General features: G+C 38.6%; 1 protein-coding gene across 2 annotated transcripts in view; it reads right to left on the reverse strand.

The window, feature by feature from the left end:
• The window catches only part of PBK (PDZ binding kinase), a 39,487-nt gene extending 16,751 nt beyond the window's left edge, over nt 1-22,736 (reverse strand). Inside the window, exons 1-3 of one of the 2 annotated variants that reach the window (XM_004382183.3) lie at nt 22,722-22,736; nt 5,574-5,651; nt 770-863 (exon numbers count right to left, since the gene is read on the reverse strand). In XM_004382183.3, the coding sequence (XP_004382240.1) occupies nt 770-863; nt 5,574-5,631 (152 nt within the window). In that variant the 5' untranslated portion in view covers nt 5,632-5,651; nt 22,722-22,736. Of the gene's footprint in view, nt 1-769; nt 864-1,618; nt 1,680-5,573; nt 5,652-22,721 lie in introns of those variants that run through there. The other variant, XM_023736727.1, reaches the window with a different exon arrangement.
• Between the last annotated feature and the right edge of the window lie 465 nt (nt 22,737-23,201).

The following is a 23,201-nucleotide window of genomic DNA, read 5'->3' on the forward strand; positions in this document are numbered from 1 at the left end:
CAAGGCTCAGGACACCAGTCCCACCGTGCGGCTTCAGGCCCAGTTCGGCACACTTTAGGATGTCATTAAACTGGTATGTATTTCTTCCAAACACACTCTCTGATGCCTTTTTCTTTCTTCCTTTCCTATCCCACAGCAATTTTCAGCTGCAGGGCCTCAGGCTGCATAGGAGCTGGGAACCCAGAATAGGCAACTAGCTGACTCAGTGCTGCCTGCATTCACTCCAAGGCCGGCCCAGCACCCCAGCTGGACACAGCGATCCCTCTGGCAGGAAGGAATAGAGGGCACAGGGCAGTGCAGCCCAACTTCACGGATCCTCCCGGAGACCCTCCTCAAGGGAAGGAATGCTCCACAGCCATTGCCGCCATGCCTGTCACCTTGTTAACGTGCAAAATAGTCAGATAATAGAGTTTTTACTATTGTCGTAAATGTGAAATGTCAGATAATGAGATAGTGGATAAGTGAGGAGTAGGTGCATATATATAGTTTGGTACTATCTGAGGTTTCAAGCAGCCACTGGGGGTCTTGGAACGTATTCCCTGTGGATAAGGGGGGACTACTGTATAAGGTAAACTACTCCTTTTTAGTAATCCAGCTGGAGAAAAGTATGCCAGCTAGTGCTCTGGAAAAGGTTCTGTGATATAGTAGTCAGACAGGATCAGGTAGGATTCAAATCTAAATACATGAATTTTCATATTCCTTTTTGTCTCCAAGTGCAGTGGAACTATGGGTTCCATGTAAAAAGGTTAATCTGAAATCTTATACTCACCTTTTCATAAGGTAAACGTTTACCCCAGTACCAAAGCCAAGCTTCTGCATAAACGGAGAGGCAGGAATATTTATACATGGAGTTGAACATGGAACTAAATGTCAGAAACAGAAATAAAAATAAAAATAAAATTAGTATTTGAAAAGGCCTCTACAAATGCATCCTCACATTCTCAACATACGAATGTTAAGTGTATTAATAGGTGTAATCTTTTTGGAAAGCAGACTGACTATCCATCATAATTTTAAATGGATATCCTTTGACCAAATCTACTTTTGGAGCTCTATGCTAGGTATCACTAAAGCAGGACTCAGCAAATGGCCTGTTTTTGTATAGCCCATGAGCTAAGAATTATTTTGACATTTTTAAAGGTTGCAAAAGAACAAAACAAAACACTAAAAATAATATGCAACAGAGACCCTACATGGCCTGCAAAGCCAAAAATATTTACAATCTGTCCCTTTACAAAAGTTTGCCAACACTTGCACTGAAACACACATCCAAAGAGATTACACACATGCACAGGCACATACATACTTAAATATTGCAATTTGCTTTTGTGGATAAAAAAACAAAAAATCAAAATTATGTCATTAGAAGCATAATTAAATAAATTACAGTACATTTACATAACACAGCATTATACAGCCATTAAACGAGATGAGAGAGGATTCCTGTTTCTGCTCATGAAGAATTAACTGCTCCCGGAAGTGCCATCCCATTGTAAACTAGAAAACTTAACAAAATATAACAGCTTTTAGACAACTGACAACACAACAGGAGAGCAGGCCTGTGATTCATGAATGAAGGGAAACGAATGAAGTGAGCCCTATCATTGCCCTAACTTACTGCTTGAAGGAAGTTTCTAGGTTGCCTCACAGAGCCTGGTGGTCTTGTCAAACTGAGGAGACTGAGAAGAGAGAGGTGGTTAGAATTTGTGGGGCAAAAAAATGAAAGAGGAGGGAGCTGCACAGAAAGAGGAAGCTCCAGAGATCTGAAAAGGGTCCCCCTTTGAATATTTGGTCAAGTGCTTATCTGCACATACAATGGGTAGAATTCCCCAAAGCTGAGGAAGGCACCAGAGGAGAAGAGTAGGTTAAACAATTAGTGAAGATCACATAGGTCTAGGAATGGTTCACATTACCATCAGCCAGCGTGCTGTAACCTTTTAAGACACAAGGTATTGGGGAAAATCCTTTATAGGCTCACAACTTAGTAGTACAGCTACATTTCAGCCCAAAAAAAGTTTATCTGAACCCACCATAGCAAAGCTTAAAGGCAAGCTTCAAAAGGGTCAAGTTAATCTTCAGGTAACTTAATTGTGGATAACAAAAACCAAACTCTTTAAAATTTTTAAAGTAACAAAAGCCAGCACTCAACAACATAAAATATCCAACATCCAACAAAAAAATTACCAGGCATGACAGAAGCAAGAAAATATGAATCATAACCAAGAGAAAAATAAACCAATAGAAACATAACATAAAATGGTAGTGATGGTGGAATTAGCAATTAAGAACCTTAAAAAGCTAATATAAATCTTAAAAATATGCTTAATGATGTAAAAGAACATATGAGCACAAGGAAAGAAAAAGATATTAAAAAGTTACATGAAATTAAATTTCAAGGAACGAAAAATACTATGCATAGGAATAACAGCATCTTAGAGCAAGAGAAAAGATACATAAATTTTCAGACATAGCAATAGTAAGTACCAAAAATGAAGCACAGTAAAAAAAAAATTAGAAAAAAGAAATAGAGATAAAGATGAAGGGGTCTAACAGTCTAACATACCTGTAACTGGCATCCCAGAAACGGAGAGAGAAGTAGAAAAAAATTATTTGAGAAAATAAAGGCCAAAAAATTTCCAAATTTGATGAAAATGATAAATCGACAAATCCAAGAAGCAAAATGAAGCCCAAACAAAAGAAACACAAAGTAAATTATACTAAGGCACATCACAATCAAATTGACGAAAACTATGAACAAAGAAAATACCAAGAGCTGCCAGAAAAATGACACATTACATGTCGTTAGTTAATGCTGAGTTGATTCCGACTCATGCAGACCCCATGTATGCAGAATAGAACTGCTCCATAGGATTTTCAAGGCTGTGACTTTTCAAAAGCAGACCATCAGGCCTGTCTCCCAAGGATTTAAAAAAAAAAAAACCTGTTGCCATTGAGTCAATCCTGACTCATAGTGACCCTACAGGGACAAAAATAAGAAAATAGCAGCTATCTTGTTAGAACTATACAAACAAACAAAAATCAAAAGAATGACATCGTTAAAGTACTGGAAGAAAAAAAAAATTAACAACCTAATATTCAATATCCATTGAAAATGTCCTTCAAAAAGTATGAGAATTCTACTTTTATTTAGGATATAGAATGCTACAAGAGAATATAGACTCTTTCAGACAAACAAAAGCTGAGAAAAACTCATCACCAGCAGGAAAATTCATCAACTATAAGAAATGTGGAAGTTCTTTAGGCAAAAGGAATGTGATACCAGATGTAAATGTGGATTGGCACAAAGGAATAAAGAGCAACAGAAACAGTAAATATGTCACAAAACCTAAGTCATTTTTCTTTACTTTTTAATCTTCTTAAAAGGTAATTGACTTTTTAATAACAACAATGTATTGTGAGATTTATAACATATATAAAAGTAAAACATATGACAACAATAGCACAAAAGACAGTAAGGGGAAAATGGAAGTAAGTCTTAATAAATCGTAGAGAACATACAGAGAATGTTCTCTCACCATAATAGAATTAAACTGGAAATCGATAGCTAAAAAAATCTGGAAATTCCTCTAAATATTTGAAAATTAAACAACATACTCTTAAGGAACCCATGGGTCAAAATAAAAATCTCAAAGAAAATTAGAAATTATTTTGAAATGACTGAAAAATTTAATTGTTCTTTTGCTAGAAAACAAATGAAGCATCAATCATTGTTTTAAACCTCCTAGCAATAAATTTTCCTCCAATTTCACAAATTTTGATATTTTGTAAATTGGAGGAAAATTAATTGCTTTCGATGGTTATATTAGAAAAAGAGGTCTAAAACAATAATTGACCTTTCATTTATTTTCTAGCAAAAGAACGATTAAACCCAATGTAAACAGAAAGAAAGAAATAATAAAGATAAAAGGAAAAATCAATGAAATAGAAAATAGTAAAATAATAGAAAAAAATCAAGAAAAATCTTTAAAAGATCTATAAAACATAAACCTCAAGTCACTGATTAAGGAAAACAAAGAGAGAAAATATAAAATACCAGTTTCAGAAATAAAAGGAGACATCACCCCAGATCCTACTGACATTAAAAGGGCATATCATGAATAACTTTATGCCAATAAATGCCAATAAATTTGACAACTTATAAGTAATGGACAAATTCCTTTAAAAACACAAAGCTCAGGCAAGAAGAAATAGGTAACTTGACTAATAATACGGATTTAAAAAATTGAAGTTATAGTTAAAATTTTCCCACTAAGAAAACTCCAGGCCCAGGGGGTTTGTTTACTAGTGAACTCTATCAAACGCTTAAGGAAGAAATATTACTAATTCTACACAAACTCTTCAAGTAAAAAGAAGGAAACACTTCCCAGATTACTTTATGAGTAAGAATATCCGGATACCCAAACTAGATAGATATTCCAAAACACAACTACAGCCCAATCTCTCTCATGAACACAGAAAATATTAGCATATCAAATCAAGTAATAAAAAAGGATGATACATCATGACAAAATGGAGTTTATCTCACTAATAAAAAGTTGGTTTACCAACCAAAAATTAATGTAATTTGTCACACTAACAGGCTAAAAAAGGAAACTGTGTCTCAATATATTCAGAAAAAGCACTTGACAAAAGTCAATACCCACTCATGATAAAACCTCTCAGTAAACCAGAAATAGAAAGAAAATCCTTCGACCTGATAATGGGCATCCGTAAAAAATGTACCTCTAGCATAATACTTCATCAGAAACAAGCCAAGCATGTCCACTTACACCTCTTTTATTCAACATTATACTGGAGGTAGCCCAGTAAGGCAAGAAAAAGAAAAGTAATATGGCTTGGGGAAAGAAGATTTATATACAATGTGACCAACTATGTAGGAAATCTCCAACAAACTATAAAAAAGCTGATAGAACTAAAAAGTGGGTTTAGCACAGTCAGAGGATACAAGGGCAATATACAAAACTGTATGCACTAGAAATGAATAAATAAGATTTTCTGCTATGTTATCTTCTTGACATTTCATAGTTTCAACCCTTTTGTCTAAGGTGTGAGCTGAGGGTCAAGGTTCACTTTTTGCATAAGGGTATGGTTAAGAGCTAACCAAAAGGTCGGCAGTTGGAATCCACCAGCCACTCCTTGGAAACCCTATGGGGCAGTTCTACTGTCCTACGGGTCACTATGAGTCAGAATCTACTGGACAGCAATGGGTTATCCAATTGTTTCAGTACTATTTGTTGAAAGGATTATTCTTTCTCCATTAAGAAAATATCTTTCCCTCACAAGAGCAATTCATGTATGGGAAGGAAAACGTAGAAAAGTAGTTTCTCAATGATTTAGGCTAAGTTGAGTCTTCACTACAGAGAACTCCTGAATCTACTAGAATGTTAATAAAATTAGTCTTCAGATGACCAAACCCCAGCCAATAAAATAAGTCTTATTTGTCAAGACCGACATTATAAAGGGAACTTATGCTGAAATTGATTGTGAATGATACATAATAATTAAAGGATCAAGTAACAGTCATACTAAGATATTTCTAATAACAATCTTACCAGATTTCTTTTTTTCAGATAATTTGCTTGGCGTCTTGAAATTATTTGTTCCTTCCATTGTAATAACCACTCTAAGTCCTATGATGAAAATAAACTGAAAGTTACATTGCATTTATAAAGAAAAAATTCCTATATTATCACTCATTTAATCTTATGTAAACATATGTATATATAATTTCAAAACTGAAAGACATAAAAAATATTTAGTCCAATTGTATTTACAATGAGAAAACTGAATACCAGAGAGGTAAAATTACTTACTTACCTAAAATTACTTACTAGCGATTGGTTTTTTTTTATTTGTGTTAATTAGAAAGTAATATATTTACCTGGTTAAAAAAAAAAAAATCACCTAGAGCAAAAAGGTAAAAAATGTCTCCTTCTCACACTGCATTTCCATTCCCACTTCCCAGTGGTAGTTACTAGCAAGTCTCATCTCCTTTTAAAAAATTGTCTATGTAATACATACAATGGAGTACTATGCAACGATAAAGAACAATGATGAATCTGTGAATCATCTCATAACATGGATGAAACTGGAGGACATTATGCTGAGTGAAATAAGTCAATCACAAAAGGACAAATATTGTATGAGACCTCTATTGTAAAAACCCATGAAAAACTTCACATACAAATAGTAACAATTTTTGTTGGTTACTAGGGATTGGAGGGGGGGCAGGGGAAAATACTAAATAGGCAATAGATAAGTGGTATCTTGGGTGAAGGGTGAGACAGTACACAATACTGGGGAAACCAGCATAACTTGGTACAAGGAAAGGTCATGGAAGCTCCATGGATACATCCAAACTCCCTGAGGGACTGAATTGCTGGGCGGAGGGCTGTGGGGACCGTGGTCTCAGGGAACATCTAGCTCAGTTGGCATAACATGGTTTATAAAGGCAATGTTCTACGTTCTACCTTGGTGAGTAATGTCCGGGGTCTTAAAAGCCTGTGAGCAGCCATCTAAGATACTCCACTAGTCTCATCCCTCCGGGAGCAAGGGAGTGTGAAGAGAACAGGATACAAGGGAAAGATTAGTCCAAAGGACTAATGGACCACAGCTAGCAAGGCCTCCACCAGACTGAGTCCAGTACAGCTGGATGGTGCCCAGCTACCACCACTGACTGCTCTGACCAGGATCACAACAGAGGGTTCTGGACAGAGCTGGAGAAGGATGTAGAACAAAATTCTAACTCACAAAGACCAGATTTACTGGCCTAAAGGAGACTGGAGAAACCCCGAGAGTATGACCCCCAGACACCCTTTTAGCTCAGTGGTGAAGTCACTTCCGAGGTTCACCATTCAGCCGGGGAGTGGACAGCCCCATAAAACCAAATGGGACTAATGAGGCACAGCAGTCCAGGGACAAGGACTAGAAGGCAGAAGGGGACAGGAAAGCTGGTGATAGGGAACCCAAGGTTGAGTAAGGATAGTGTTGATGTGTTGTGAGGTTGTTAACCATTGTCGTAGGGCAACATGTGTACTAACTGTTAATGAGAAACTATTTTGTTCTGTAAACCTTCATCTAAAGTGAGAAAAGCAGCACAATTGGAAGAGCATAGTTGATGTCACTGAACTGTGCATGTAGAAATTTTTGAAATGGTCTATCTTTGGCTATGTATATTTTCACCAAAAAAAAAAGTTGAGAAGGGAGAGGATTGACATGTCATCGGGTTGTTAACCAATGTCATAAAACAATACGTGCACTACTGTTTCATGAGAAACTATTCTGTAAACCTTCACCTGAAGTACAATAAAAAAAAAAAAAATTGTCTATGCAAGCAGTATTATTCTTAAGAGCCAAGAAGTGGAAACAATACAAATGTCCATCAACTAATGAATGGACAAACAAAATGTGCTATACCCACACAAAGGAAGAGTATTCAGCCATAACAAATAATAAAGTATACATGCTACAACATGGATAAACCTTGAAAACATGCTGAGTGAAAAGGCCACGTATTGTATGATCTGACAATTAGAAAATGTCCAGAATAGGCAAATCCATAGCGATAGAGGAGTCCCTCAGTGGTACAGTTAACGTGCTTGGCTGCTAACAAAAAGTTGGAAGTTTGAGTCTATCCAGAGGCACCTCAGTAGAAAAATTAGCCACTGAAAACTGTATGGAACTCAGTTCTATTCTGACATACACGGGGTTGCCATGAGTCAAAATCAACTCAAGGGCAGCTGGTTTGGTTTGGTTTTTATAGAGACAGAAAATAAATTATTGGCTGCCGAGAGCTGGGGGAGAGGATAGTGTAAAGTGACTGACTGCTAATGGGTACAGGGTTTCTCTTTGGGGTGATGAAAATGTTCTAAAATTAGATAGTGGTTTAATATATTCAACTCTGTGAATATACAGTCAAGAGTTGTTTAAAATCTAAGATATGTTCTGTGAAATAGGACGTTATGAGATTTGGACGTTGTGCAAGCACCAGATTATATATAAATAGTCCTCGTAAAATCCATAGTTACAAACCAACCCCCGTAAAGCCTATTATATTAAAATCTTACGGGAGCCCACCAGACAAAGCCCAAGAGTCGTATCCACTGGATATAGCAGGCCGGCCTTGCCAGGTTTGTGACTAAGGGCCATATGGGGGCTGAGCTGGCAGCCGGATCAGGACTTTGCACAGAAGGCACAGGGGGTGGAAGGGTGCACAGGGGTTGCGGAATGTGGCCACAGGGACCAGGCAGGGAGTGGGTGTGCAGATGCTGGGTGTGTGGTTGGCAGTGGTGGCCCTAGCTGCTGCCGCCCTGTTGGTGCAGCCACTTCCTGATCCTATGCAGCTGCCATTGCTGCCACCTGAAGCCAGGAGTTCGTGAGGGCCCCAGGCCTGGCCGGCGCCCCAACTGGCGCCTGTGGCAGGAGCAGAGGAGCCACATCAGGTGCTGCCCTGCACTGGAAATGAATGGCTGCACAGCTACTGCGCAGGTGAATGAAGCCAGGAGAACGGGAAGGAGGAGGAGGAGGAACTGTGAGAATTGAGATGCACCCTGGAGCCCTGCTGCTCATTCACTCTGGGGCTTGTGGGGGGACAGGTCTTTAAAACAATTAGAGGAAAATAATAAACAAAAGGAGCACTGCTTTCCCTTAAAAAAAAAAAAAACCCTTATGGGACCACAGATGTCTATATGGTTAGACATTGCTCAAATGGACATTATACAGCATATGAATGTACTAAAAGCCACTGAGTTGTACATTTTCAAAGGGTGAATTTTACACATGAAATATATTTCAATAAAGCTGTTAAAATATAATCTGTGCAAACAAAATGTAAATACTGCATACAAAAGCAACTCAACTTTTTCTTTCTTCTGAAATATACTTCTTAAAATAATCTTTTTATAAAATTTTTAAAAATTAATTTCTTTTTTTAAAAAAAGTTAAGTTTCACACTGGGTTCTTTTCTTGTAAGGCAAAACTCTTCCTACATGTCTAGAAGCTCATGTCTTCTGTTAACACAAAATTGGGAGGTAGACAGCACATTTGCTAAAACTTTTTTATAGAATTCTTAATAGCATCTTTAAAAACTGTGCACCAAGAGGAAAGAAAAAAAACCCTCAAAGGTCCAGTTGTCTATTAATGAGAAATTTGTTCATATATATTTTTATATAGTTACAATCACTATAAAAATGTCCAAATGTCAGGTTTGCCTGTATTTAGAAAAAACTGAAGATCCCCTTTTCATGAACTTGCCAAGAATATACTAATTTTATCAAGTAACATTTAACTTATATGAAAGAATCACAGTAGTATTTATGGAACCAGTTTCAGGCTTTAGGGAAAGATATATTATTTAGTTGACTGGGTTGGAGGAGGCACTTCTAATTTGGAAAAAATTTCCCCATGTGATTGATTCCCCTGCTTTCACCTTCATTCATCTTTCCCCACAGAAAGTTGTGAAGGAATATCTCAGAGATTTTCCAAAACTGCTATCTACCAATGTGAAGCTAGTCTTCATTCATTCAGTCAATATATATTTATTGTTCTAGGCACTGGACATACAGTAGTGAACAAGTTCCAAACAAACAATTAGAATAGATATATAATAAGACGACATATAGTCAGGGAAAAAATTCCTGTATTTTCTGTACTTAAACTCTGTCAAAAATTTCTTTCACCGGAGTGCTTTTGTGAATCCTCACGAAGTGCTTCCCAATCCAGATTGCCTTATTCCTTCAGTAAAACTGCTTTAACTTTAACGGAGACTCCAGTTAGCTCTTTGACGTTTCTTGGTGTCAGAATTGTGGAATTTGAAGGTGCAGTATATTCAGCAACCTGGAAGAGCCAAAGGAAGGCCCAGGGCTTTCGGTACTAGCACAGGCCCCTTGAGCCGCTCAGTCTCCACAGTCTCCTTGATACGGCCAGCTGGTAAACAATGTCTCAAACCTCAAGCTGCACCTTCTTGCCTAAGAAGTGCATTGAGACTTATCAAAGGATATGGTTTTGCTTTGTTTTTGTGTTGTTTTGTCTTGTCTGTTTTCATTCTGGTCTTACAAGAATTTTTTGCCAAATTTTGCCTCCACTAGCAGCAGTAGTGTGAAGTTGTGGGCAATTTACTGTCCTAGAGGTTTTTGAGTTTGTGGAATCTGAAGCTCCATAAGTAAAGAAAACAAAGGGCACAAGCTGGCCAGTAAAAGCTGATACAGTGGTCACCTGCCACAGAGGCAGTCAGTCTCCCATGGCAGGATAAGCCAGGTTGAGACAGGCCAGAGCATTAGGCTGCCTGCCAGCCACAAACAAAAACTCACATAACGAAAAGGAACACATCGGTTTAAGCAATACATTGTCCAAACCCCTCTGGTGCCCCCCATCAAGATTTTGTTGAGAATTCTAAACTTTGAACAAACTCAAACCTTCTTTGAAAATGGAAAATGCCATATCTAGGGGCAATACAGAGTTCCCTACTGGGACTCCTGCATGATATATGGACAAGCACTGTGGCTCTGCTACCTGCTTGTATTTATCCATTTGTCATAATCTCACTAAGGATAGTCTGGGAAATATGTGGCCACTTTTGGGTACTTTTGAATTATCTAAATTGAGTTTTCTGTGTAGTAAATTAGAAAGGAAAGGCTCCCAAATTAAGCAGAAACAATGGGATGCCTATTCTAATTGGTATTTTGAAGCCTGTAGAAAACCTGCTGAGAGTAAAACCACTTCCCTGTAAGATAATATTCTAAATTAACTAAATAAAATGGAGAATTGCAATGTTAGATTTCTACGACAACTATACAAGTTGTCCTGGGACCATCTGCTCCTTTGTCGGCTACCTCTCCTTTGTACCCTCCTCTGTCTTGTAGTCTTCTGATTCTATTAAAGATTTCTCTGTTAACTCTTTGTCTGAACTTCCCTTTTTCCCTAAAGAAACTACTGGGAGCATAAAGCCTATTCCTGAAATGCCTTTTAAAATCCATTCCAGTGCAGATTTTGAGGATCCTCCCCAAATTACTTTTACTCCTTGGACATGCTCAGAATTACATAAAATTGCTAAAGGTTTCCCAAAACTGCGGAAGGACCTTTACAAGTTTGCTGAGGAATTTAGAATCCTTGTTGAGGCTTACCAGCCTGGACTCCCTGATTTGTATCAACTAGTCCACATGACAACCAGGCCAGGGGAGGCCCAGTTGTGGTTAGATCAAGCTGAATGGAGAAATCCCAAAGACAGTTTAGCTCTATAAGACAGAGGTGCCCAGGCTGTGGAAAATTCCAATGCCTCAAGCAGCTTGCTTGGCATGCCCCGTGGCTTTACATTAAAATCCTAGTTCTTTTACATTGCACACCCCATAGATTTACATTAAAATCCTGGTTCCTTTGCTTGACATGCCCCATAGTTTTAAATTAAAATCCTGGTCTCCTCTCTTTAACTGCTGCCCAAAATAGAGGAAATTGGCAGAAACCAGTTTAGGTGCCATGTTGACATTCACAATAACCTTTCAGACTTCATACATAGTAACTTCCCCACCTCTGGGTGGAGTTTAACTGCCATTTTCTGAACAAAAAATGCGGGAAGTTGTATGTAAACCTCATTGCGCCTGCATAGTATGATTAAGAATGTTGCTAATACAGCTTGTATGAACTTCCTACTTGTAAACTCCTTAAAAGTAACCTTCCCCATCGTCCTTGCTGAGCAGACTTGGTGGTAGCAAACCCAACTGTTACCTTTCCTTGTGCAACAAAATAAAGGCAATTTTCTACTCTCCCACCTCGGTTTCTCATTTATTGGCTGAGACGAGTTGTACCAAGCAGAACCTGGGTTTTCCACCTGGCAACACTGGACTTAAATAGAACAGCTGCCCAACTGTTAGAAGATTTTTGGGCTATTAGTAAAAGATTGCGAAAGGCCATTCCAAAGGCTTTTCCCCCAGTAATAGACTGGACAAAAATTCACTCTTACACACACACACACACAAAAAAAGACGAGACTGTGTATGATTACCAGATCAGATTATTTCAAAGGTTTTCTGGACAGTCTAAGACTGATCCCATCATCCCCAGGGGCTACAGGAGCTTTCAATGCAGTATTTGTATCTGGCCTCAAACCTGAACTTTCAGCCGTAGTAAAAAGGCATTGACTAGATTGGAAAGCAGCCCCCACTGCCAAACTATCTAATCCGGCTCACAAACTCTCTTAGACCTTGTGAATTAAGCTAACCTCCTAGGTAAACAAGTTAATGGCCTTACGATTACAACAATTGCAATGTCTTAACAAGCAAAGTAAATCCATGCCCTTTGGAGGCACTAAACCTGGTACCTGCGATTATTGGAAGAAACACGGGCGTTGGAAAAAGGACTACTATAAGTTAAAGAACAATCAAAAGAAACAGCTTAAGCCAGAGAATCTTCCACCAGATATGGAATGAAGGGGCTCCAGGGACACAACAGGAGCTTTTCCCATGGTGGCACTTAATCTGCAAGAATAAACTACCATGTACATTAATGAAGAGACTTGCAAATTTTCAATTGATGCTGGGGCTATCCTCTCTGCAATTAACCACACTTGTTTACAAAAGTCCCTGCCCCAGAATACTAAAACCACAAAAATTGTGTGGGTTACAATCCAAGAACAGACTAATTTATTCAAAACCTGTTCTGATTTCCCTTGGCCCTAGTGAAGATTTACATTCCTTTCTGCTTACCCCTAACATTCTTGTCGATTTGTTGGGCCGAGACCTTCTGTCTAAATGGGCTTGCCATTTACAATTTTCAGAAAAAGGAAAAATATTATTGAGCTTGTCAGATCCTCCAAAACCCTTAATGATGGATCTGAATCAGAACTAATTCAAAATGAAGAAACTGCTTGCTGTTTGCAAGCATTAGTCAGGTACAAAGACAATTTACCACTCTCTAACCATTTCCCTCTGAACTTTTTTCATTAATTCCTGAAACCGTATGGGGCACCACATCTACCAGTGTGGGATGACTTTTAACAGAACCCATTAAAATTCAGAAAGACACCTCTAAGCCTTTATGAAGACTCCCTCAATATCCCCTTAAATGGAAGCTAAAGAGGGATTAACTCCTATTATTCAGGGCTTTCTTTCTAAAGGATTAATTGTTCCCTGCACCAGCCTTTGTAACACCCCTGTACTCCCTGTTAAGAAACCAAATAACAGCGGCTGGAGGTTTGTACAGGGCTATTAACTGCATCATTATATCTAGATTTCCAGTAGTTCCAAATCCTCACTTATTGCTTTCTGATGTTCCTTCAGATGCTACACATTTCACTGTAATTGATCTTTGTAGTGCTTTCTTTAGTATTCCTGTCCACCCTGAGAGCCAATATTTGTTTCCTTTTACTTGGGACAACCAACAATTTATCTGGACTGTAATGCCCCAGGGTTTCATTGAATCCCCCACTTACTTTTCTCAAATACTTCATGCTGATTTGCAGCCTCTGCAATTTAAAAATGAATCTACATTACTACAGTATGTTGATAATTTATTGGTATGTTTCACCTCCCACCAAATTTGTACTGAAGGTAGTATAATCTTAGCTGCTGGAGAATATAGTTTCTACAGAAAAACTAAAATTAGAGGCAGGGCCACGATGGTGGAAGACTGGGAAATCCTGTGGTCCCTCTTACAACAAAGACCCAACAAAACAAGTGAATCGATCACATATGACAATCTAGGATCCCTGAATATCAAAGACAAAGTTGAGGAGTCGGACTGAGCGGCAGGGGAAGGGAGAGACAGTTCAGAAGCAGTGAAGATGTGCCAGACTTGAGCTAGCCAGCACTCAGCAGGCTGGATCAGCTGGCACACGCAGGCTGAGGCAAGCAGTAGCACTTGGGACACGTTATACCACATTGGGAGAGACCGGGGGGCGGAGAGTCTGCACAAGCCTCCAGAGCCAGGGGAAGTGGCACTGTATCTGCAAAAGTTAAGTGCAAGCATCTAACCACATGGGATGAAAATAACTCCTCCCCCTCTGAGACTTCCATGGCAGAGAAGTGCCTCTTTTCCCTTCACTCTTTACCCTCCCAGCTACATTCTTATGCCAATCTGGCAATATTCAACAATTGCCATGCCCCTAAAGCTGGAAACAGGAACTATCACACCCAAACCAGTCTTGTAGCTTTAGGTAAAAAACAAACAAATTCCCCTGAGCATGGTACTCAGGGCTAACTGTGCCCAAACCAGTCTCACCGTTTTAAAAAATCCCCACACCCCCTAAGCCAGGAACTCAGTACATGCACTGTCCCTTAGCATAGGCACAGGCATAAGGGCTTTATGAACTTCAAACACCTTTTATCCCTGCCTAGACCTGTGTGGTCCAATTCAACAGTGTAGGCCCTTATTAGCATAGAACAACATGGTATATATCTGAAGCCTATTTTCAACTGCAACATCCAAGGGGGAGTGGCAGATTCACCACATCTGAAACTGCCCTGCCCATTAAGCAGGGTCCTCACTCACCCACATCAGGGGCCTGAGGACTGGCGGCTTCAATCATTCCACCTATCCACCTACAGCAGGGGTCCAGGGATAAGTGGTGCCTCCCAACAGCACTGGGTGCCCAAATTCTGGATGCAAAACCCACCTACTTACATGCTTTAGGGGACAAGGACATGCCTTCTATCTAGGAATGCAAGGGCAACCATCAGCCCCCTACCTTGAAAAGAACAGAGCCCCCTACTGCAGCTAGATACCTGTGCCTGCTCCAATCACCCCTATGTTTCCTTACCCATCTAGGTCTGTAGGGGAGAAACTGCACCACACACTCGGTGACCAATGACCTGGACACCTGAGCTGAATCCACACAAGAAAAGTAAATGGACTTCTAGGCTCAAACACCTAGTAGCAGCTCTAACCATCTGGTGACAGGACTTGATAGCTTCAAAGACACCAATAACCAAAGTAGCTCACACATCTAGCCTATCTGGGCATATCAAAACAAAAAAAGAAGCTAGGACACAGTAAGTAAACATACAAAAATTAATAACTTATTGATGGCTGAGAGACAACAGTCAATATCAAATCACACAAAGAAGCAGATCAAGATGGCTACAGCAAGCAACCAAAACAAAGAACCAGGAAACCTCCCAGAAGAAGCGAAGGTCTTCGAATTATTGGAGGTAGAATTCAAAAGATTAATATACAGAGCTCTTCAAGGGATCACGAACATCACACAAAACTCAGACCAAGCCAAGGAACACACAAAGAAATAGAGGAACTCAGGGAAGCTACACAAGATCAGAATGACAAATGTAACGAACTACTAGAATCCACAGGAAGACAACAAACAGAAACCCAAAAGATTAACAATAAAATTTCAAAATTAGACAACACAATGAAAAGTCATAAGAGCAGAATTGAGGCAATGGAAGTCAGAATTAGTAAGACTGAAAATAAAGCACTTGACACCAATTTATTTGAGAAAAAATCAGATAAAAGAATTTTTGAAAAATGAAGAAACCCTAAGAATTATGTGGGACACTATCAAGAGGAATAAACTTCGAGTGACTGGAGTAACAGAACGGGGACAGGGAGGGAGATAACAGAAAATACTGAGAGAATTGTTGAAGATTTGCTGGCAGAAAACTTCCCTGATATTGTGAAAGACGAGAAGATATCTATATAAGAAGCTCATCGAACTCCACACAGGGTAGATCCCAAAAGAAAGTCACCAAGACATGTTATAATCAAACTTGCAAAAACCAAAGATAAAGGATTTTAAGAGTGGCTAGGGATAAACGAAAAGTCACCTACAAAGGAGAGTCAATAAGACTAAGCTCCAATACTCAGCAAAAACCATGCAGGCAAGAAGGTAATGGAATGACATATATAAAGGCTTGAAGGAAAAAAATTGCCAACCAAGAATCATATATTCAGCAAAACAGTCTCTCAAATATGAAGGTGAAATTAGGGCATTCCCAGATAAACAGAAGTTAAAGGAATTTGTAAACACCAAACCAAAATTATAAGAAAGATTAAAGGAAGTCCTCCAGCTAGAGAACCAACAATATCAGAAAACAACGCAAGACTAGAACACAGGACAGAACAAGTAGATATCAACCCAGGTAAAGAAATCACAAAAATAAGTCAAAGCTAAAACACTGAAAACAGAGTAACAGAGATGTGAATATGTAAAAGCTGACAACATTAAAACAAAAAAGAGGGACTAAATGGTGTAGTCAAACAACTTTCACATGGAGAGGGAGTTAAAGCAGTATCAAGAAATAAAAGATTGGTTTAAACTTAAAAAATAGAGATAAAATGAAAGGTAACCACAAGAAAACTTACAAATCTACCCATCAAAATAAAAAAGAAGAAAAACATAAAAACTCAGCAAATATAAAACCTACAAAAATGAAAAAGATGAAAAGAAAATACCTAAACAAAAATGACTCAGCAAAGAAAATTACATGCCACAAAGAAACTGTCAACAGCACACACACAAAATCAAAATCACAGCATTAAACTCATACCTTATCAATAATTACACAGTATGTAAATGGACTAAATGCACCAATAAAAAGACAGAGAGTGGTAGAATGGATAAAAAAAACATGATCTGTCTATATGCTGCCTACGAGAGACACACCTTAGACTCAGAGACACAAACTTAAACTCAAAGGATGGAAAAAATATATCAAGCAAACCACCATCAAAAAAGAGCAGGAATGGCAATATTAATCTCTGACAAAACAGACTTTAAGGCGAAATCCACCACAAAGGATAAGAAAGGACACTATATAATGAGTAAAGGATAAATACACCAGGAGGTCATAACCATAATAAATACATACGCACCAATGATAGGGCTCCAAAATACATAAAGCAAACTCTAACAGCATTGAAAACAGAAATAGACAGCTCCACAATAATAGTAGGAGACTTCAACACACTACTTTCGGCGAAGAACAGAACATCTAGAAAGAAGCTCAGTAAAGACACAGCAGATCTAAATGCCACAATCAACCAACTTGACCTCATAGACATATACAGAACACTCCACTCAACAGCAGCCAAGTATACTTTCTTTTCCAACACACAGGCAATGTTCTCCAGAATAGACCACATATTGAGACACAAAGCAACCCTTAAGAGAATCCAAAACATTGATATATTACAAAGTATCTTTTCTGATGATAAAGCCATAAAAGTAGAAATCAATACTAGAAAAAGCAAGGAAGCAAAAATCAAATACATGGAAACTGAACAACACCTTGCTCAAAAACTACTGGGTTATAGAAGAAATCAAGGACGGAAAAAGAAAATCACAGAATCAAACAAGAATGAAAACATATCTTATTAGAACCTTTGATACACAGCAAAACCAATGCTCAGAGGTCAATTTATAGCAATAAATGCACACATCCAAAAAGAAAGCAACAAAATCAAAACATTAACCCTACAACTTGAACAAATAGAAAGAGAGCGGCAAAAGCCCTCAGGCACCAGAAGAAAGGAAATAATAAGAATTAGAGCAGAAATAAATGAAATAGAGAATAGAAAAACAATCAGAAGAGTCAAAACACCAAAAGTTAGTCCTTTGAAAAAATCAACAAAATCGATAAACCACTAGCAAAACTGACAAAAGAAAAATAGGAGAGGAAGCAAATAACTTGAATAAGAAATGAAATGGGCAATATCACAACAGACCCAACTGAAATTTAAAAAGATCATAAAAGAATATGAGAAAAACTGTACTCTAAAAAATGTGAAAACCTAGAGGAAATGGACAAATTTCTCGAAACACATTACCTACCTAAACTAACACAAACCGAGGTAGAAAAACTAAATAAACCTATAACAAAAGAAGAGATTGTAGAGGGAATAAAAAAACTCCCAACAAAAAAAAAAAGCCCTGGACCGGATGGCTTCACCAGAGAATTCTACCAAACATTCAGAGATGAGTTAACAGCACTACTACTAAAGATATTTCAGAACACAGAAAAATATGGGATATTCCCAAACTCATTCTACGAAGAAAGCATAACTGTGATACCAAAGCCAGGTAAAGACACCACAAAAAAGAAAATTACAGACCAGTATCCCTCATGAACATAGACACAAAAATCCTCAACAACATTCTAGCCAATAGAATTCAACAACATATCAAAAAAAAATTCATCATAACCAAGTGAATTCATACTAGGTATGCAGGGATAGTTCAACACTAGAAAAACACTCAATGTAATCTATCACATAAACAAAGAAAAGATAAGAACAACATGATCCTACTAACCGATGCAGAAAAGGCATTTGGCAAAGTCCAACACCATTCATGATAAAAACTCTCAGCAAAATAGGAATAGAAGGGAAATTCCTCAACATAATAAAGGGCATGTATACAAAGCCAACAGCCAACATCATCCTAAATGGAGAGTCTGAAAGCATTCCCTGTGAGAATGAGAACCCTTTATCACCACTCTTATTCAACATTGTGCTGGAGGTCCTAGCCAGAGCAATTAGCCTAGAAAAAGAAATCAAGGGCATCCAAATTGGTAAGGAAGAAATAAAACAATCCCTATTCGCAGATAATATGATCTTAAACACAGAAAATCCCAAAAGGATCCACAAGAAACTACCAGAACTAACAGAAGATTTCAGCAAAGTTTCAGGATACAAGATAAACATACAAAAATCAGTTGGATTCCTCTACACTAACAAAGAGAACTTCAAAATCAGTACCATTTACAATAGCTCCCAAGAAGATAAAATACTTAGGAATAAACCTAACCAGAGACATAAAAGTCCTATACAAAGAACATTACAAGACACTACTGCAAGAAACCAAAAGAGGCCTAAATAAGTTGAAAAACATACCATGCTCATGGATAGTAAGACTGAACATTGTGAAAAATACAATTTTACCTAAAGAAATCTACAGATAAAATGCAGTCCTGATCCATATTCCAATGACATTTTTGAATGAGATGGAGAAACAAATCACCAACTTCATATGGAAATGAAAGAGGCTCTGGATAAGTAAAGCATTACTGAAGAAGAAGAACAAGGTGGGAGGCCTCACACTACCTGATTTTACTATTATACTGCTACAGTAGTCAAAACAGCCTGGTACTGGTACAACAACAGATACATAGATCAATGGAACAGAATTGAGAATCCAAATGTAAATTCATCCACCTATAAGCAGCTGATATCTGACAAAGGCCCAAAGCCCATTAAATGGGGGAAAGACAGTCTCTTTAACAAATAGTGCTGGCATAACGGGATATCCATCAGCAAAAAAATGAAACAAGACCCATATCTCACATCATGTACAAAAACTAACTCAAAATGGACCAAAAATCTAAATATAAAATAGAAAACAATAAAGATCATGGAAGAAAAAAATAGAGACAATCCTAGGAGCCCTAACACATGGCATAAACAGAATACAAACTATAACTAACAATGCACAAACGCTAGAAGATAAGCTAGATAACTGGGTCTTCTAAAAATTAAAAACTTATGTTCATCAAAAGACTTCACCAAAAGAATAAAAAGAGAACCTACACTCATCCCTTCGGGAGCAAGGGAGAATGAAGAGAACAAGATACAAGGAAAAGATTAGTCCAAAGAACTAATGGACCACAGCTTCCAAGGCCTCCACCAGACTCAGTCCAATACAGCTAGATGGTGCCTGGCTACCATCACTGACTGCTCTGACCGGGATCACAACAGAGGGTTCTGGACAGAGCTGGAGAAGAATGTAGAACAAAATTCTAACACACACAAAAAAAGACCAGAATTACTGGCCTAAAGGAGACTGGAGAAACCCCAAGAGTATGGCCCCCAGACACCCTTTTAGCTCAGTGGTGAAGTCACTTCCAAGGTTCACCGTTCAGCCAGGGAGTGGACAGCCCCATAAAACCAAATGGGACTAATGAGGCACAGCAGTCCAGGGACAAGGGCTAAAAGGTATAAGCGGACAGGAAAGCTGGTGATAGGGAACCCAAGGTTGAGTAAGGACAGTGTTGATGTGTTGTGAGGTTGTTAACCATTGTCATAGGGCAACATGTGTACTGTTTAATGAGAAACTATTTATCTGTAAACCTTCATCTAAAGTGAGAATAGTAGCACAATTGGAAGAGCGTAGTCGATGTCACTGAACTATGCATGCAGAAACTTTTGAAATGGTGTATCTTGGGCTATGTATATTTTCACCAAAAAACAAAAACAAAAAAAACGAAAAAAAAAGTCAAGAAGGGAGAGGGTTGACATGTCATGGGGTTGTTAACCCATGTCATAAAACAGTATGTGTACTACTGTTTAATGAGAAACTATTTGTTCTGTAAACCTTCACCTGACATACAATTAAAAAAAAATCAGAACATTTAAAAAAAAGAGAACCTACAGACTGGGAAAAAAATTTTGGCTGTGACATATCCGATAAGGGTCTAATCTCTAACATCTACAAGAGACTGCAACACAACAACAACAAAAAGACAAATAAAACAATTAAAAAATGTGCGAGGAAGACATTCGGGCGGCTAATAGATACATGAAGAAATGCTCGTAATCATTAGCCATTAGAAAAATGCAAATCAAAACTACAATGAGATACCATCTCATCGCAACAAGGCTGGCACTAATCCAAAAAACACAAAATAATAAAGGTTGGAGAGGTTGTTCAGAGACTGGAACACTTACGCACTGCTGGTTGGAACGACAATTGGTACAACCACTTTGGAAATCAATCTGGCATTTCGTTAAAAAGCTAGAAATGGAAGCTCCATATAATCCAGCAATCTCACTCCTTGGAATATATCCTAGAGAAATAAGAGCTATCACACGAATAGATATATACATACCCATGTTCATTGCAGCACTGCTCACGATAGCAAAACGATGGAAACAACCTAGGTGTGCATCAATAGATGAATGGATAAACAAATTATGGTACATACACACAATGGAATACTACACAACGATAGAGAACAATGATGAATCCACGAAACACCTCACAACATGGATGAATCTGGAGGACATTATGCTGAGTGAAATTAGTCAGCTGCAAAAGGACAAATATTGTACAAGACCACTATTATAAGAACTCAAGAAAAGGTTTAAACACAGAAGAAAACATCCTTTGGTGGTTACGAGGGTGGGGAGGGAGTGAAAGGGGAATTCACTAACTAGATAGAAAACAAGTATCATCTTAGATGAAGGGAAGGACAGCACACAATACAGGGTAAGCTGGCAAAACTGGACTAAACCAAATTCTAAGTTTCCAGAAGACAACCAAACTCTGAGGGACAAAGTAGCTGAGGCTGGAGTCTTGGGAGCATGTTTTCGGGGGACATCTAGGTCAATTGGCATAACAAAGTTTATTAAGAAAATGTTCTGCATCCCACTTTGGTGAGTGGCATCTGGGGTCTTAAAAGCTTGCAAGCGGCCATCTAAGATGCATCAATTGGTCCCAACCCACTTGGAGCAAAACAAAATGAAGACCACCAAAGACATATGGAAAATATTAGCCCAAGATACAAAAGGGCCACACAGACCGGAGACTCCAATCAGCCTGTGACCAGAAAAACTACATGGTGCCCAGCTACCATCAATGATCACCCTGACAGGGAACACAACAGAGAGTCCCTGACAGAGAGGGGGAAAAGTGTGGAGCACTAAAAAGACGAGACTTAATGGTCTGAGACTAGAGGAACCCCCAATGCCACAGTTCTTGGACACTCTGTCAACCCAGAACTAAAACCATTCCTGAAGCCCACTCTTCGGACAAAGATTAGACTGGACTATAAAACATAAAATAATACTCGTGAAGACTGTGCTTCTTAGTTCAAGCAGATACATGAGACCAAATGGGCGCCTCCTGTCCACAGGCAGGATGAGAAGGCAGGAAGGGATGGGAACTGGTTGAATGGACACAAGAAACCCTGGGTGGAAAGGGGGAGTGTGCTATCACATTAAAGGGATTGCAACTAATGTCACATAAATAACAATATATGTATAAATTTTTGTATGAGCAATTAACTTGAGCTGCAAACTTTCACCTAAAGCACAATAAAAAAAGAAAGAAAAATTACAATTAGCCCAGTCTTCTGTTAGGTATTAGGTCATGTGATTACTGCAGAAGGAATTTCTATCGATCCTAAGAGGAAAGAAGCTATTTTTGCTTTTCCTATTCCTGTAATTAAGAAACAATTACATAGGTTTCTGGGGCTTTGTAGCTACTGTAGAACTTGGATTCCTTGTTAGCTCAACCCTTTAAAATAATAAATATTTTAAAGCCTCTGATCCAGATTATTTCCAAATTGCACCAGAGGATCAGGAAGTCACAACTAAACTGAAGGAAACTCTAACAAATGCACCTGCACGAGGCTTTGCTAACTATCACCTAGGTTTTTCCGTTTTTACATGTAGCCTCTGAAAATGCTTTAGGCGTTTTAACCTAGAAACATGGAGAACATCAGAGGCCAATAAGCTATTACAGTCTGCAGCTTGACCCTGTAGCTAAAGGGTACCCCTCCTGCCTCAGGGCTGTTGCTGCCACAGCTAAACTAGTTGAAACTAGACTGCAGACATCTTAGGCTGGGTTCTCTAGAGAAGCAAAACCAGTAAAGTGTATAAATGCATGCGGAGATTTATATTAAGGAAATGGTTCACGCGGTTGTAGAGGCTGGAACATCCCAAGTCACAGTTAGGCTGGAGGCTTCTCCTGATTCACATACCTGCAGAGGCTGGCGAACCCAAGATCTGCAAGTCAGACAGCAGTGCTCTGGCTCATGGGCTGTAAAGAGTGACAAATCCCAAGATCAGCATGTAAGCTGCCAGCTCAAGTGTCAAGAACCGGAGGTCAATCGAACAGGAGCCAGCTGCATGATCCAGAGTGAGCAAAAGTCCAAGAGTCTTGCCAGGAAGTCCAACTATCTTGGATTCAGGTCATACCCCCAAGGAAACTCCCTATCAACTGATCGGCTACTCACAGCAGATCCCATCATGGAGGCGATCACACTATATCAAATCTAATTATGGAGGTGATCACATCATTATACAACAGCCAAACTACATCATAACTACCAAATCACTGAGAATCTTGGCCCTGCCAAGTTTACACACAACCTTAACGATCACAGTAGACACAATGTGGGGAAATTTTCTAAATGTTTACGTTCCCCATGCAGTATCTGCTACTTTGGCCCAACATGTCT

Source organism: Trichechus manatus, unplaced genomic scaffold, assembly GCF_000243295.1.
Source record: "Trichechus manatus latirostris isolate Lorelei unplaced genomic scaffold, TriManLat1.0 scaffold00091, whole genome shotgun sequence".
Lineage (NCBI taxonomy): Eukaryota > Metazoa > Chordata > Mammalia > Sirenia > Trichechidae > Trichechus > Trichechus manatus.